The 10571-nt window shown below is 44.0% G+C and overlaps 6 protein-coding genes across 8 annotated transcripts; 2 read left to right on the top strand and 4 right to left on the bottom strand.

Moving 5' to 3' along the window:
• Nucleotides 1-356: 356 nt before the first annotated feature.
• On the bottom strand, nt 357-2328 carry LOC126575976 (uncharacterized). The gene is made up of 2 exons (XM_050236995.1): nt 2252-2328; nt 357-2170 (listed from the first exon to the last, which is right to left on the bottom strand). Exons 1-2 carry the CDS (start codon nt 2315-2317, stop codon nt 791-793), a joined length of 1446 nt encoding a protein of 481 aa, XP_050092952.1. The 5' UTR covers nt 2318-2328; the 3' UTR covers nt 357-790.
• A 355-nt stretch (nt 2329-2683) lies between these two features.
• LOC126577174 (uncharacterized) lies at nt 2684-3782 on the top strand. 2 transcript variants are annotated; one of them, XM_050238617.1, is made up of 2 exons: nt 2684-3258; nt 3330-3782. In XM_050238617.1, the coding sequence occupies exons 1-2, from the start codon at nt 2934-2936 to the stop codon at nt 3596-3598; spliced, it is 594 nt and encodes a 197-aa protein (XP_050094574.1). In that variant the 5' UTR covers nt 2684-2933; the 3' UTR covers nt 3599-3782. The 2 variants fall into 2 exon arrangements, with proteins under 2 accessions (XP_050094574.1, XP_050094573.1); XM_050238616.1 differs by having other exon boundaries at nt 2684-3267.
• LOC126577175 (dynein light chain Tctex-type 5) lies at nt 3774-4701 on the bottom strand. The gene is made up of 5 exons (XM_050238619.1): nt 4684-4701; nt 4524-4619; nt 4408-4449; nt 4250-4342; nt 3774-4179 (listed from the first exon to the last, which is right to left on the bottom strand). Exons 1-5 carry the CDS (start codon nt 4687-4689, stop codon nt 3814-3816), a joined length of 603 nt encoding a protein of 200 aa, XP_050094576.1. The 5' UTR covers nt 4690-4701; the 3' UTR covers nt 3774-3813.
• Nucleotides 4702-5654: 953 nt separating this feature from the next.
• Nucleotides 5655-7489, top strand: LOC126577173 (rubber oxygenase-like). 2 transcript variants are annotated; one of them, XM_050238615.1, is made up of 6 exons: nt 5655-5785; nt 5862-5979; nt 6147-6353; nt 6419-6544; nt 6669-6779; nt 6841-7489. In XM_050238615.1, the coding sequence occupies exons 1-6, from the start codon at nt 5755-5757 to the stop codon at nt 7310-7312; spliced, it is 1065 nt and encodes a 354-aa protein (XP_050094572.1). In that variant the 5' UTR covers nt 5655-5754; the 3' UTR covers nt 7313-7489. The 2 variants fall into 2 exon arrangements, with proteins under 2 accessions (XP_050094572.1, XP_050094571.1); XM_050238614.1 differs by having other exon boundaries at nt 5663-5785; nt 5859-5979.
• A 42-nt stretch (nt 7490-7531) lies between these two features.
• LOC126576614 (intraflagellar transport protein 46 homolog) lies at nt 7532-8753 on the bottom strand. Its single transcript, XM_050237921.1, has 4 exons — nt 8585-8753; nt 8455-8521; nt 8032-8381; nt 7532-7960 (listed from the first exon to the last, which is right to left on the bottom strand). Exons 1-4 carry the CDS (start codon nt 8750-8752, stop codon nt 7532-7534), a joined length of 1014 nt encoding a protein of 337 aa, XP_050093878.1. The 5' UTR covers nt 8753.
• Nucleotides 8754-8920: 167 nt separating this feature from the next.
• Nucleotides 8921-10521, bottom strand: LOC126577170 (cell division control protein 6 homolog). Its single transcript, XM_050238613.1, has 2 exons — nt 10129-10521; nt 8921-10058 (listed from the first exon to the last, which is right to left on the bottom strand). The coding sequence occupies exons 1-2, from the start codon at nt 10506-10508 to the stop codon at nt 9020-9022; spliced, it is 1419 nt and encodes a 472-aa protein (XP_050094570.1). The 5' UTR covers nt 10509-10521; the 3' UTR covers nt 8921-9019.
• Nucleotides 10522-10571: the final 50 nt, after the last annotated feature.

Below are 10571 nucleotides of genomic sequence, written 5' to 3'. Positions count from 1 at the left end.
GATGGTGATATGAATGCAGCTACCGCTCCAAATGCTCCGAATGACTGAAGTTGACGATCACGGTTCATTTGCTTCGCATTGCCAATTCTTGCCAGCGTCAGTTCCATACTGCAATGGATTTCAGAAAATACAAAAACATACAATATTATGCGACTCCGGTTGAAACATTGGCCATGTGATCATAATACCGAACCACAGAACGGAACTGAGAGCACGTTACCAAAGCAAACATCACACGACATCTTCTGGTGTTGAGCAACTGTGTTTATGCAAAGTAGAAGATCCATTCAAGCGAAAGGTTTGGCTAGTGAATATGTTTCTATTTCCAGCAATTTCCAGCAAGAATACATAACTTGTCGCTTGTTGGTTTATTAATTAGCTTTTTCTAAATTTTCCATCTCATTACACCTGTTTCTACTTCCCTTTCCAGCGGTATTCTGGGATCTACGCGATCTATATCTTTAATCTGCGATCTGCCACTAATTTTAAGATACTTAAATCGGGCAACAGTTGGGAGTTCAATGGGTTGTACAGTTCAACTGTTTATCTTTTTTCTAATTTCCAAGTAATTACGTTTCATTTACGCATTTCTTCTTTGAGGAAGAAAGTGAAATAAACAACTCTTCAACAGGTTCTATTCTTTTGCATTTTAAAGAGAAATTAGTTTACCACACTGCTGCCAGTAGCTCCTAAACCTTCTCATATGACGGTTACATTCATGGTACATGCCACTAACAATTTATAGCCATCAGAGCCCGACGGAAAACTATCGTAACGCTTATGTTCTGAGTCACAACATATGTCTGGGTAACATTGTACAGCATGCAAATTCCGGAACATTCAATCTGGGGAACCTTCTCATCAGTCCGGCGAAGTTAAAGTTCGAAGGCAACATTTTCCCGATTCCGCCACATTCGGTGCACACTGCCTTATTTTTCCGGATTGCACGAGCAGATTTAGTTGATACTAGTTTGGCACGATGGAACTGTAGTGTGTGTAAACGTCTCAGCGGTACATTCATCCGCAGAAAACTAGATGCATTGAAGAGCCCTCCTTCCAGTTGAAAAACTTCAAGCTGTCTCAGATGCGACAACGCCTTCAACAATTTAACGGGTTCATTGTAATACACTTGGTTTCCTCTATAACCACCAAACGTCACCTTTAATACTTTCAAATGCGCTGCGCCGCTGATTATAGTTTTAATCATCCTTTCTTCGGTATAATGATTAATATTCACCTCCAGCTTTTTAATTGATTTGGGAATTTTCACATCACCCCCTATTATAAATCCCAGATGTAGGTGCTCTATCTGGGTTAAGCTTGTGCAATCTAAAGCCGAATCTTGCTCTGAGAGCAAACCGCAAATTCCAAGGCTTCGAAGATGGGTTAGTTTTTTCAGATTAGACATATTGAACACATTGCAATGACTCATTGGCGCTTTGAAGGTAAACTCCTTTAGCTTTGAACATAGCTCACAGATTGCGATAAAAATTCTTTCTTCAATGGCATTATACCATATCATTTTCTCAATGTTTTTTAGTCGCCGAATGATGTGTATGATAGCTGCTGTCGATAACGGCAATGGCTCTTCCGCATCCCGTTCTACGATTAGTTCCTTCAGCTTATCGAGCGCATGTGAGTGGGTGCATTCATCTGGTGTATTCAATGCGTACAAATAACCTTCGAAGGATTCCAACTGTGGCATATCCACCCAAACTTTAAATTTGCACATGAATGTAAGACTTCTAATCGAATTACTGCGAAGAGTTGCTGTGATGCCTTGATGATCTTGTTCACAGATATCGATTAACTGAAGCGACCGAAGCTTAGTCATCTGTGGTATTGCCTCCGCTATCAAAGTAACCAGGGAGGCTATAGACTTCTTCTTGACCTTATCCGTAAAAACGATCTCCAGTGAGGTGAGATTGTTCATAAATTTGCGATAAATAGTTTTCCATGTCGACGGAATTGCTTGATCGCGTACTTTCCATACGACGTGTCTGTAACAACGTTGCGACTTAGTCACAACACGCCAGTTCGATGCCATAACTTTCAGGGCAATTCTGAAATCATAGTTGCTCCTAAATATTATACCGTTCCATCGACGGCATGTTACGCTAGAGCGAATTACATCGCGAATAGGCAGCCGGTCGAAGATCATGCACATCACCTGTCGAAGATCATGCACATCAAGAGTAAAACGTTAAGAGCATCCCGAACGCAGTAGAACCTGCGCATAGCGCTTGCTTACCTCGTCGGGCAGGCTATTGATGGTAGTTTCTAAACTGCGTCTGGCTCTTTTGCATGGGGGCGACATGTTTCACAAAATAATTACGGACAAAACACGAATTTGCGCGATTCTTGTTTTTTCTTGTCTGACAACAAAATTTGCCTGAGCAGCAAAATTCTACTACAAAATTCGAATGATTGGTTTATACTGGCCCGATTGCGCGCTCCAGCTGCCTTTAAACGACCATTTTCCGTTGTTTCCCCAAAGTTTTCCCATGATTCTCGTTAGAAATTGCACTCTGAACATGTCGGAAAGAGTTTTGAGGACTTTGTTTTTGTTTAATTTACACATTTTGATGAATATTTTGGCACAGTTCGGCTGCTCATTTCCCGTTACTTACGGGTCGTTGACATCGCGCGCGCGTTATGACAGTATCAGACGCTTGCAAAACAAAACAAAATTTTCCGACCCGTTTCGCTCTTTGCGGGAAACGTAAATCGAATTCCGGAATGTGCCGCCGTTCTTTTCTGATTTCTTGACTTGGTTTAGTTTCAGAGCGGTTGATTATAGTGCTCCAAGTGCCTCGCGTTGCCCAGAACCAAACCTAGCAATCCGTTTTTTAAAGGTTGCTTAGCAACCCTTGTAAATGCGCAACTTTCCAAAGATGAAGTGAAGGAAGCTTTCTTCAAATCGGGTCGTGAAAATGGAGTACGCATCGTTCGTTCAGGATCTGGGCAAAGTGAACCCAAGCGGTGACCGCTGTCCACCTGAATCGCCTTACACTCGAGAGTTTGAACGGCGTATGGGAGCGCTAGTGCTTAACTTTGACCTCGATGGTAATCCGACCACGGCCACGGCAGTTGCCACCGAAAACGAAGGCCTTTCAAGTGAAGAATACGACGGAGACAGCGGAGTAGGTTCCTTCGATGAAGGCAGAGAAGATAGAGACGATCAGAGCAGTTCCAAGTCCAAGGGTTGCAGCCGTTTGAAACCACGGGCCATGTGCTGGACTGCTTCCACGGGAGAAGGTAACGAAGGTACTTGCTAGTTGTTTGCTGCGAACCTAACAAAACTATTAATACGTTGATGAACTTCACAGACGAACCAAAACCTGTAGTGGTACCCTATGGGAAAAAGGGTTTGTTTTCCGGAGAAAGTAGCCCAGTGGAACATCGGACCAATGCAAGATCGAATAAAAGCGATGTGGCACCACCTCATAAGCGGACTCACGACAGGTGCAACGATAGGGAAGAAGATACAAACTCCAAAGATGCTTGGATGGCCAAATTGCGGAAGCGGAGCAGTAGCCCCACAACAACCTTGTCCACTGAACGATTTATGATAACGCAATGGTCTGATTCAGAGTAGCTTGAGCAACAAGTTTAAATTGCAAATAGAATAAGACATCCTATTGTAAAAATGGTCAAAGGAACCTTTACATTTTATTGCTAAATTTTTTGGCGAAGTGATTACGCCGTTTTGTGAAATCTAGTCAAATTTCAATTGATCAATAAATGAATCATTGTGGCATTCCGAAAGGAAGAGCAGGGAATGTGATTTTTTCCTTCTTTATTCATATGATATCACTCGTAGTAAATGGCCCACACGCTGGCTGTGACGAAAAACGTTGCTGCTTCGTACGAAAAACAAACGCAATTATCTTTCTCCGCGTCCCACAACGCTCGGGCGACACATTTAAAGTCCTGGGATGCCTTATCTCCAACGTTAACCACTGCTACATAGCGATAGCGATCAAACCGATACCGTTTGAATTGATTCCGTAGTTCTTCACTCAAATTTTCCGCCAGTCTTTTCGCCCGCTTCGAAACATACTTGTAATCGTCGAGATAAGACTGCAAAAATTGGTTCATCATCGATTGCATGCTTGTGCGATGAAATGGATTGTTCGATTCAAGACGATATGAATTTTGAAACCGTGGAACCATGTACTATAACAGCAGTTAATAGATACTCTCTTATGAAGCAGTTTTGGACAAACATTTGAGGTTTTCCTCTTACCATGCTAGTACGATCATTGAAACCTTTTTGTATCTGAAAAGAGGATTTCGCTGGTGCCATCAATCGGGACAGTACGAAAACTGATGATTTACGCTGAAAATAGGTAGGAAAACAATTTTTAAACAAATCCCAAAACCATTATATGATAATCTTATTACCGCAACTTCAGCCATACTTTCACGTGGATAAGTAGATTTACGCTGTGGAGTAGCAAATGAAAATAATCAAAATGAAATAATAATAATCGAACAGCATTCATAAAACGCTGGCTTACATATGATTTCTCTGGTCGTTTGTTCGTCTCACTTTCGGTTAAGCCTTCAGCCTCGACAAAGCCTATTTTCTTTGCCTGTTTTGAGTTTTTCACATCCTTAAATACGATCGGTCAAATAAGATAATATTATCATTTAAGCATTTATTTTGTTCCTACTTACTGCCATGGTGGTGCCGGGCTCGTTGGCATTGGCCATATTTGATGAAAAACTCATTGACCACGAATTGAATCGCAGTACTAAGCCTACTTTTTTTAAACTTCTGATTCAGTAGCAGCATACTACATATTGAACGGACGAATTCAAATGATAGCTTGATAGTCGCTTAGGAAATTGTTAAAAAATAATTACCTCACGCAAATGCAAAGGTACCTTGAGCAAAAGGAAATCAACGAAGCGCTGGTTTCTACTTTATACAGCCGATATTGTAGAGAACACGAAGAGTAGAAATATAAATCCACAAATTTCGTATCAAAATTGGTCGTTCTAGCGACCAAGAACGATCAGAATCACTTAAAATATACGACAGGCGCTACTAAGCGCTCAGGAAGGATCAGTGTGTACTTTGAACCCAAAAAAAAGTAAGAACAAAAGATCGCAAGATAGCTGCAATCAGCACAGCTGGAATCACAGTAAAAAATTGCGAAGCCTCGAGATATGTGTTACCCCATGTCCTAAATAGCAACATTACGTAGCTCCAGCGTCTAAGCGACAAAAAATAACGGAATAAAGAAGTGTAATTAGTATAAAAGGCGCAAACGATCTTCAATAAAATCATTTGCAAATTAGATTTCAAATGAGTGAGTCGAGTTTCTCTACATTTATTCTAAAGGAAGTGCAATTAATCTCGGTATCCCACGTTCAATATACCGCAGGAGCCTCGGGAGTCCTTGGGACGTCTGGAACACAACACCATTTATTGTGTAGGTAAGGAACCGTCCCCCATTTTGCAGATAACGATAAGAACTATGAATTAAATAAAGTCTTCCTCATTCCTTCAGAAAAGTATCCAAGTTATTAACGAAAAAAATTATCGTCTCATGATATTATTCGCTTGGGATTATAGTTATTACCACTCACTGTACCACGGAAAGTAAACAAAAAATCAACAAAAGCGGGAGAAAAAAATAATTCAAGTTCACGCGTGGACCAGGGCGGAAGGGTTGTTAGCGTCGCGTGTGTTATCAGTAGATTTGTGGATTGCTGAGCCAAAAAGTCTTATTGTACCGCAACATGCATCGAAATAACAACGAAAGCATCAAAGGTAGGGACAGATGAATAGAGAAATTGGTCGGTCGACTCATAACTTTCTCTTTTGGCTTCCACGTCCACGACAGCAGTTCCAAGTTCAAGTGATCAAAGTTATTACCTGAAGATCCTCGATCAAGGTGCCAACATATCGGTGGACTATGGAGAGATTGAACTTCCAGAATGGTACGACGATGAAAAATATCGAAGGTAAAACAGTGTCACCGTGGACGACGCATCCGACGGATTCCGTTGCTTACGCAAGTCAATCATGCATAACAATCAACTGGCTATTCAAATGGGGATGGGCACTTATTTGCTTTTTTTTCTTCTCCTTTTTTTGGTGTTCATCTCGTCATCTCGTCGGGGATGCGCAGAGGTCAAGAGTTATTCAAACGCAACTTCTTCGCAATGTTCGTGGGGAAGCTATGCGGACTGTTGGCGATCATAACGGTTCCCTCGATACTGCGTGTGCTGGTGCATACGAATCAATCTTCGGAACCGCGAACCGCTTATCGACGGTATTTAAGCACCATCTACCATACGCTCGAGTGGTACTATGAGGAAATGAAACCCAACTCCAGGTACGTGCCGATAAATGCGCTTTACCGCAATTGAAGATAACATTTCTCTCGTTTCACTGCCGCAGGGCCTGGAAGTCGGTCACCTACGTTAGAAAAACGCATGCTGGCGTCAGCAGACATGCCTCCAGCGTTGATTCCAAAATGATCATCTCACAGCGAGACATGGCAATCACACAGTTTGGCTTCATTGGGTAAGACTTTTTCTCTCGCTCGTCGTCTTTTACGACAACAAAATTATGTACTATAGCATAACTTTATGTGTAAAATTTATGTTGTCTTCTTGGAAAAAACAACGTGTGTTTCATTCGCTTTTAGGTGTATCATAATAAATTATCGCATGCTCGGCGTACAATGTGACCAACGAGATATGGACGCTTTCGTGCACTTTTGGCGCGTAATTGGACACATGATGGGAATCGAGGAACGGTGAGTTGCACGTTGCTCAATGCATTCGTACTTTTCTCTCAACTCAGCCCACTTTTCGCAGATTTAATGCATGCACCGATTGTTTTGAGACAACTGAGCAACGTATGCTGGTGATCGCCAAAGAGATACTACGGCCTACTCTGCTTAACCAAACGGAACAGTTCGTGCACATGGGCAAAGCACTGATCGATGGTCTCTGGTGCTTTAACCCATTCATCGAGTTCGACAGCTTCACGTACATGACCATGCGTCTCATTAATGTTCCCGGTTATCATTACTTCGACACTGATACCGTACATTCGGGGGGAGACTGCGAACCGAGCAAAGTGCGTCGTTACGAACATTTCGGTTACTATGCGCGCTTTGTCCTGTTCACCATGGCATACTTACACTCTTTTCTACTACGAATTAGCGTCATTCGGTGGTATTTTAACTCTCAAATGCTTCTCGCCCGATTTCTCATCACTTACTTCCCGTTTCTTGCGTTTTTCAAGTTCGGCATACGTGACTCATACGTGCGTATATTGAAGTAAGTGACCGTTTTCTGGTAACACAGTTAATTAGAAGAAAGCCAGTACGCCACCGGTTTGTATACTATTTCAAATGCACGATGTAAGCGTAGTGTATGTAACACTTACATACTGCTGAATAAGTTATAAACAGACCTGTGGAAATAAACCACCTTGTACATTAATAAAAATTAAAAACAAACTAAATTTACCGTTTAATCATAATGAATGTCGCCTCACAATCTATTGTTGCTGCTGCTTGATGGCGAGAAAGAGATTAAACAAATTGTACAACGCATAGATGTAATCGGCTTGGCTTTCATCGCTCGGTAGTGGTATATCGAAAATATTGCAAATGATTTTGATATACTCCGTTAAACTGCAGTCCAGGTTCGCCGGTGGAAAACCGAGGGTATCCAACGTCCGCTCTACCTCTTCTGGCCACTCGGACATGAGATTGTCAATGCTGATGTTCGGTTGCTTCTGTGCACTGGCTGCCCCTTGCACCGACTGGCTAGTGCGGAGTGCCTGAATTTCCGTGACCCATCGATCAATATCCCGTGAGCTGCGTACGATCGCCGAGGGCGTCTCGATCGGTTTAGTAAAAATCGATCGCAGCTTCATCTGCAGCAAGACGCTATCGCTCTGATCACCACATGGCTCATCTAGAATCTAAAAAGATGATGATTCGATGAGTAATCGATCGCCTTTTGGCAGTTGTTTGGCAGAGCGAAACAATTTACCATAAGCCCCAGATTCTGAATGTGAGCGTTGAGCTTCTTGATGTTCTTCTCATTCACGGGACTGGGTGAAAACACCTTCAGGAAAGCATCGATATCACCCACCGCTGGGATGAAGTCAGGAATAAATATCTTCAGCTTGTAATCGGTCGCAATCCTCTGGGGCGTGTAGCGTGGAATGTATTGAAACAAATCCTTAACGTCGGCCGGAGCATCGATGTTTTCGTACAGCTTCGGATTGAACTCTTTCTCCTCGACCAGCTTTTTGGCCGGTCCCTTATCATCATCCGACACGCTGCCGCTGCTATCGGTCATGGAATCATTTTTGCGCAGTTCTCGTTTTTGTGTAGAATCTTGGCATTGGAGGGAACTGATTGGTGAGTGATTGGTGTCTTTTCAAACACGCTCAAAGTGCAAACGGCTTACCGATTGAACGGGACACTTTGCTACCCTCATCGAGCATGGCCATGGGATGGGTTTCATTGAAGCTTTCCTACAAATGAACCAAAGAAAAAGTTGGCTGATCCTAGTTACCATTTGCCCGGTTAATGCGTACCTTTCGCTGAGGTCGGTCGCCCAGCCGCTCTTCATCATCATCATCGACTTCTTCTTCATCCTCCTGATTAACGAATTGAAGTGAACCGGACACGTCTAAATCGGGTGGGGGACTATCGTCGATTTCACGTCCATTTTTAATCTCGTACATCTCGTCGTACATATCCATCGCTTGTACTTCATCCGAAAACCACAATTCGATCTCGACTGTTTGTTTGGAATAGCAGCGTATCCATGGCAACCCATGTTTACCGGCGGACAACATGACCATAGGAAAGGGATTCCCAAACCGTTTATCCGTTTCTCAAATATATTGCAGTGCACATGAATATTTTCTCAAAAATAGCCTTTATTCAGGACAGAATTTGTCAAAACATTCAAAGTAAATAACTAAAACACACTTTTACACCAATGGAAACTCACTCGGTCACACGCGCTACTTCCCCAAACACGTTACGTCGTTTACGATGCTCGCAATCAGCTGTTTATCGTTCAGAGCCGTGTTGACCTCCTCTGCGTCCCACTGCAAACACACCCGGTGCATGCGCGGTTCCTTTTTGCCCTGCAACCGCACAATTCCTCGCGTTTCCACCAGCGAGCAGAGATTGATGAATTCGCTCTGATCGACTGCTTGGATGTTGCGCTTGCCGCAGATCGTTTTGTACACGTCGTGCAGTCTTCCCACGGTGATATCCTTATTCTTGCCATGCTTCAGAACGAGCATTAGCGAACAGATGAGCAGCTTCTGCTGGAGCGGCAAGCCTTCGTCGAGATCATGATTAATCGCTTGCGATCCACCGTACACTTGGTTCAGCACGGTCATGACTTGAGCGATGCTCACACCGCACACAACACCGCCACCTTTCGTGCGTTCCTCTTTCTTCATGCCCTCCACCAGCCGGCGGGTTATGAAGAGGGCTCGCCGGATGTCTCCCGACGTTGCAGCAACCTTCGCCGCCAGCAGTGCCAGTGCTGCCTCGGGGAATCGATCCACTATGCCATTGGTCTCCAGATACGATTTGAGTATGACTATGATCTGGGCTTTGGTGTATGGCAAAAACTGGATGAGATGTGGTTTCAGCTCGCAGCGAGTCTGCAACCGAACGAGCAGTCGATCGGTCAGATCGAGCGCGTTGGCAATGCCCACGAGAATCAGTCGCGCCGTCGGCCTTGCTGGCCACTCGAAAATACTGTACAAGATCGTCTGCTTGCTGCTGGACAGCTGATCGATCTCGTCCAGCACCAGCATAATGGTTTTGTGTTTTCGCTGAAGGTACGCCTCGATGGCACTCTGGTACTGCTTTTCCGTTCCCCCGGTCACCTTGAGGCCCAGCTCCTCGGAAATCTTTTTATAGATGCTTCCAACGCTTTTGATCGACGTGCAGTTAATGTAGACCGGTTTCAGCTTACCGGCGAATGCTCGGTGGTTCAGGATTCTCTGCAGTGTGGCCGTTTTCCCAGTTCCAGGCGGTCCGCTGATGGAAAAAAAACAGTTATCCGTTAGACATTGTGTTCAGAACCGTGCCCCTTTTTAACACTCCTTACCTTATGTATAAGCTGCCGGACCCTCCGGTCTCGATCACATTATCGACAAACTTTACCAACTCATCGTATTCCTTCTCGCGTTCCGGCAGTTTACCCACCACTTGCTCCTCTTCCCTTTCTTCATCTTCCGGGGCAGTGGCTTCCGGAGCAGAGACCGACGCTTCCGTTTCCTCGCTAGTGATGAGCGGCAGCTGCGAGTTTCTGCCAACCGTTTTGCGGGACACTTTTTTGGGAGATTCGTGATCATCGCTCACTTTCTGGACTGCTAGGGTTGATCTTCGCTTCCGCGGTACGCTCGTGGGTAGCGATGCAGGCTGAGTTTCGTTTTCCTTGTCGTTAGCAATGGATAATCGTAAACTTTGGCGAGTTCGGCGCTGCATCGTGATTTTTTGGGGAAAATTGGAAAGGGCACCAAAAACCTGAATTTTGGACGGACTCGATTT

The sequence above is a fragment of the Anopheles aquasalis genome, chromosome 3, assembly GCF_943734665.1.
Source record: "Anopheles aquasalis chromosome 3, idAnoAquaMG_Q_19, whole genome shotgun sequence".
NCBI classification, from domain to species: Eukaryota; Metazoa; Arthropoda; class Insecta; order Diptera; family Culicidae; genus Anopheles; species Anopheles aquasalis.
The sequence above is the reverse complement of the archived record's forward strand: the minus strand, read 5'-3'. Positions and strand labels throughout refer to the sequence as shown.

Excerpts from the sequence above, each read along its gene's own strand:
- LOC126575976 (XM_050236995.1), bottom strand. The coding sequence starts at position 2,317 with ATGTCGCCCCCATGCAAAAGAGCCAGACGCAGTTTAGAAACTACCATC. Across the intron at positions 2,171-2,251 it reads TCAATAGCCTGCCCGACGAG|GTGATGTGCATGATCTTCGA; the intron begins GTAAGCAAGCGC and ends GATCTTCGACAG.
- LOC126577174 (XM_050238616.1), top strand. The coding sequence starts at position 2,934 with ATGGAGTACGCATCGTTCGTTCAGGATCTGGGCAAAGTGAACCCAAGC. Across the intron at positions 3,268-3,329 it reads CACGGGAGAAGGTAACGAAG|ACGAACCAAAACCTGTAGTG; the intron begins GTACTTGCTAGT and ends TGAACTTCACAG.
- LOC126577175 (XM_050238619.1), bottom strand. Across the intron at positions 4,450-4,523 it reads AACGACCAGAGAAATCATAT|CGTAAATCTACTTATCCACG; the intron begins GTAAGCCAGCGT and ends GCTACTCCACAG. Across the intron at positions 4,343-4,407 it reads AAAGTATGGCTGAAGTTGCG|CGTAAATCATCAGTTTTCGT; the intron begins GTAATAAGATTA and ends ACCTATTTTCAG.
- LOC126577173 (XM_050238614.1), top strand. The coding sequence starts at position 5,755 with ATGCATCGAAATAACAACGAAAGCATCAAAG. Across the intron at positions 5,980-6,146 it reads GACGATGAAAAATATCGAAG|AGGTCAAGAGTTATTCAAAC; the intron begins GTAAAACAGTGT and ends GGGGATGCGCAG. Across the intron at positions 6,780-6,840 it reads ATGATGGGAATCGAGGAACG|ATTTAATGCATGCACCGATT; the intron begins GTGAGTTGCACG and ends CACTTTTCGCAG.
- LOC126576614 (XM_050237921.1), bottom strand. The coding sequence starts at position 8,752 with ATGGATATGTACGACGAGATGTACGAGATTAAAAATGGACGTGAAATC. Across the intron at positions 8,382-8,454 it reads CAAAGTGTCCCGTTCAATCG|ATTCTACACAAAAACGAGAA; the intron begins GTAAGCCGTTTG and ends TCCAATGCCAAG. Across the intron at positions 7,961-8,031 it reads TTCAGAATCTGGGGCTTATG|ATTCTAGATGAGCCATGTGG; the intron begins GTAAATTGTTTC and ends TCATCTTTTTAG.
- LOC126577170 (XM_050238613.1), bottom strand. The coding sequence starts at position 10,508 with ATGCAGCGCCGAACTCGCCAAAGTTTACGATTATCCATTGCTAACGAC. Across the intron at positions 10,059-10,128 it reads TCCGGCAGCTTATACATAAG|CGGACCGCCTGGAACTGGGA; the intron begins GTAAGGAGTGTT and ends TTTTTCCATCAG.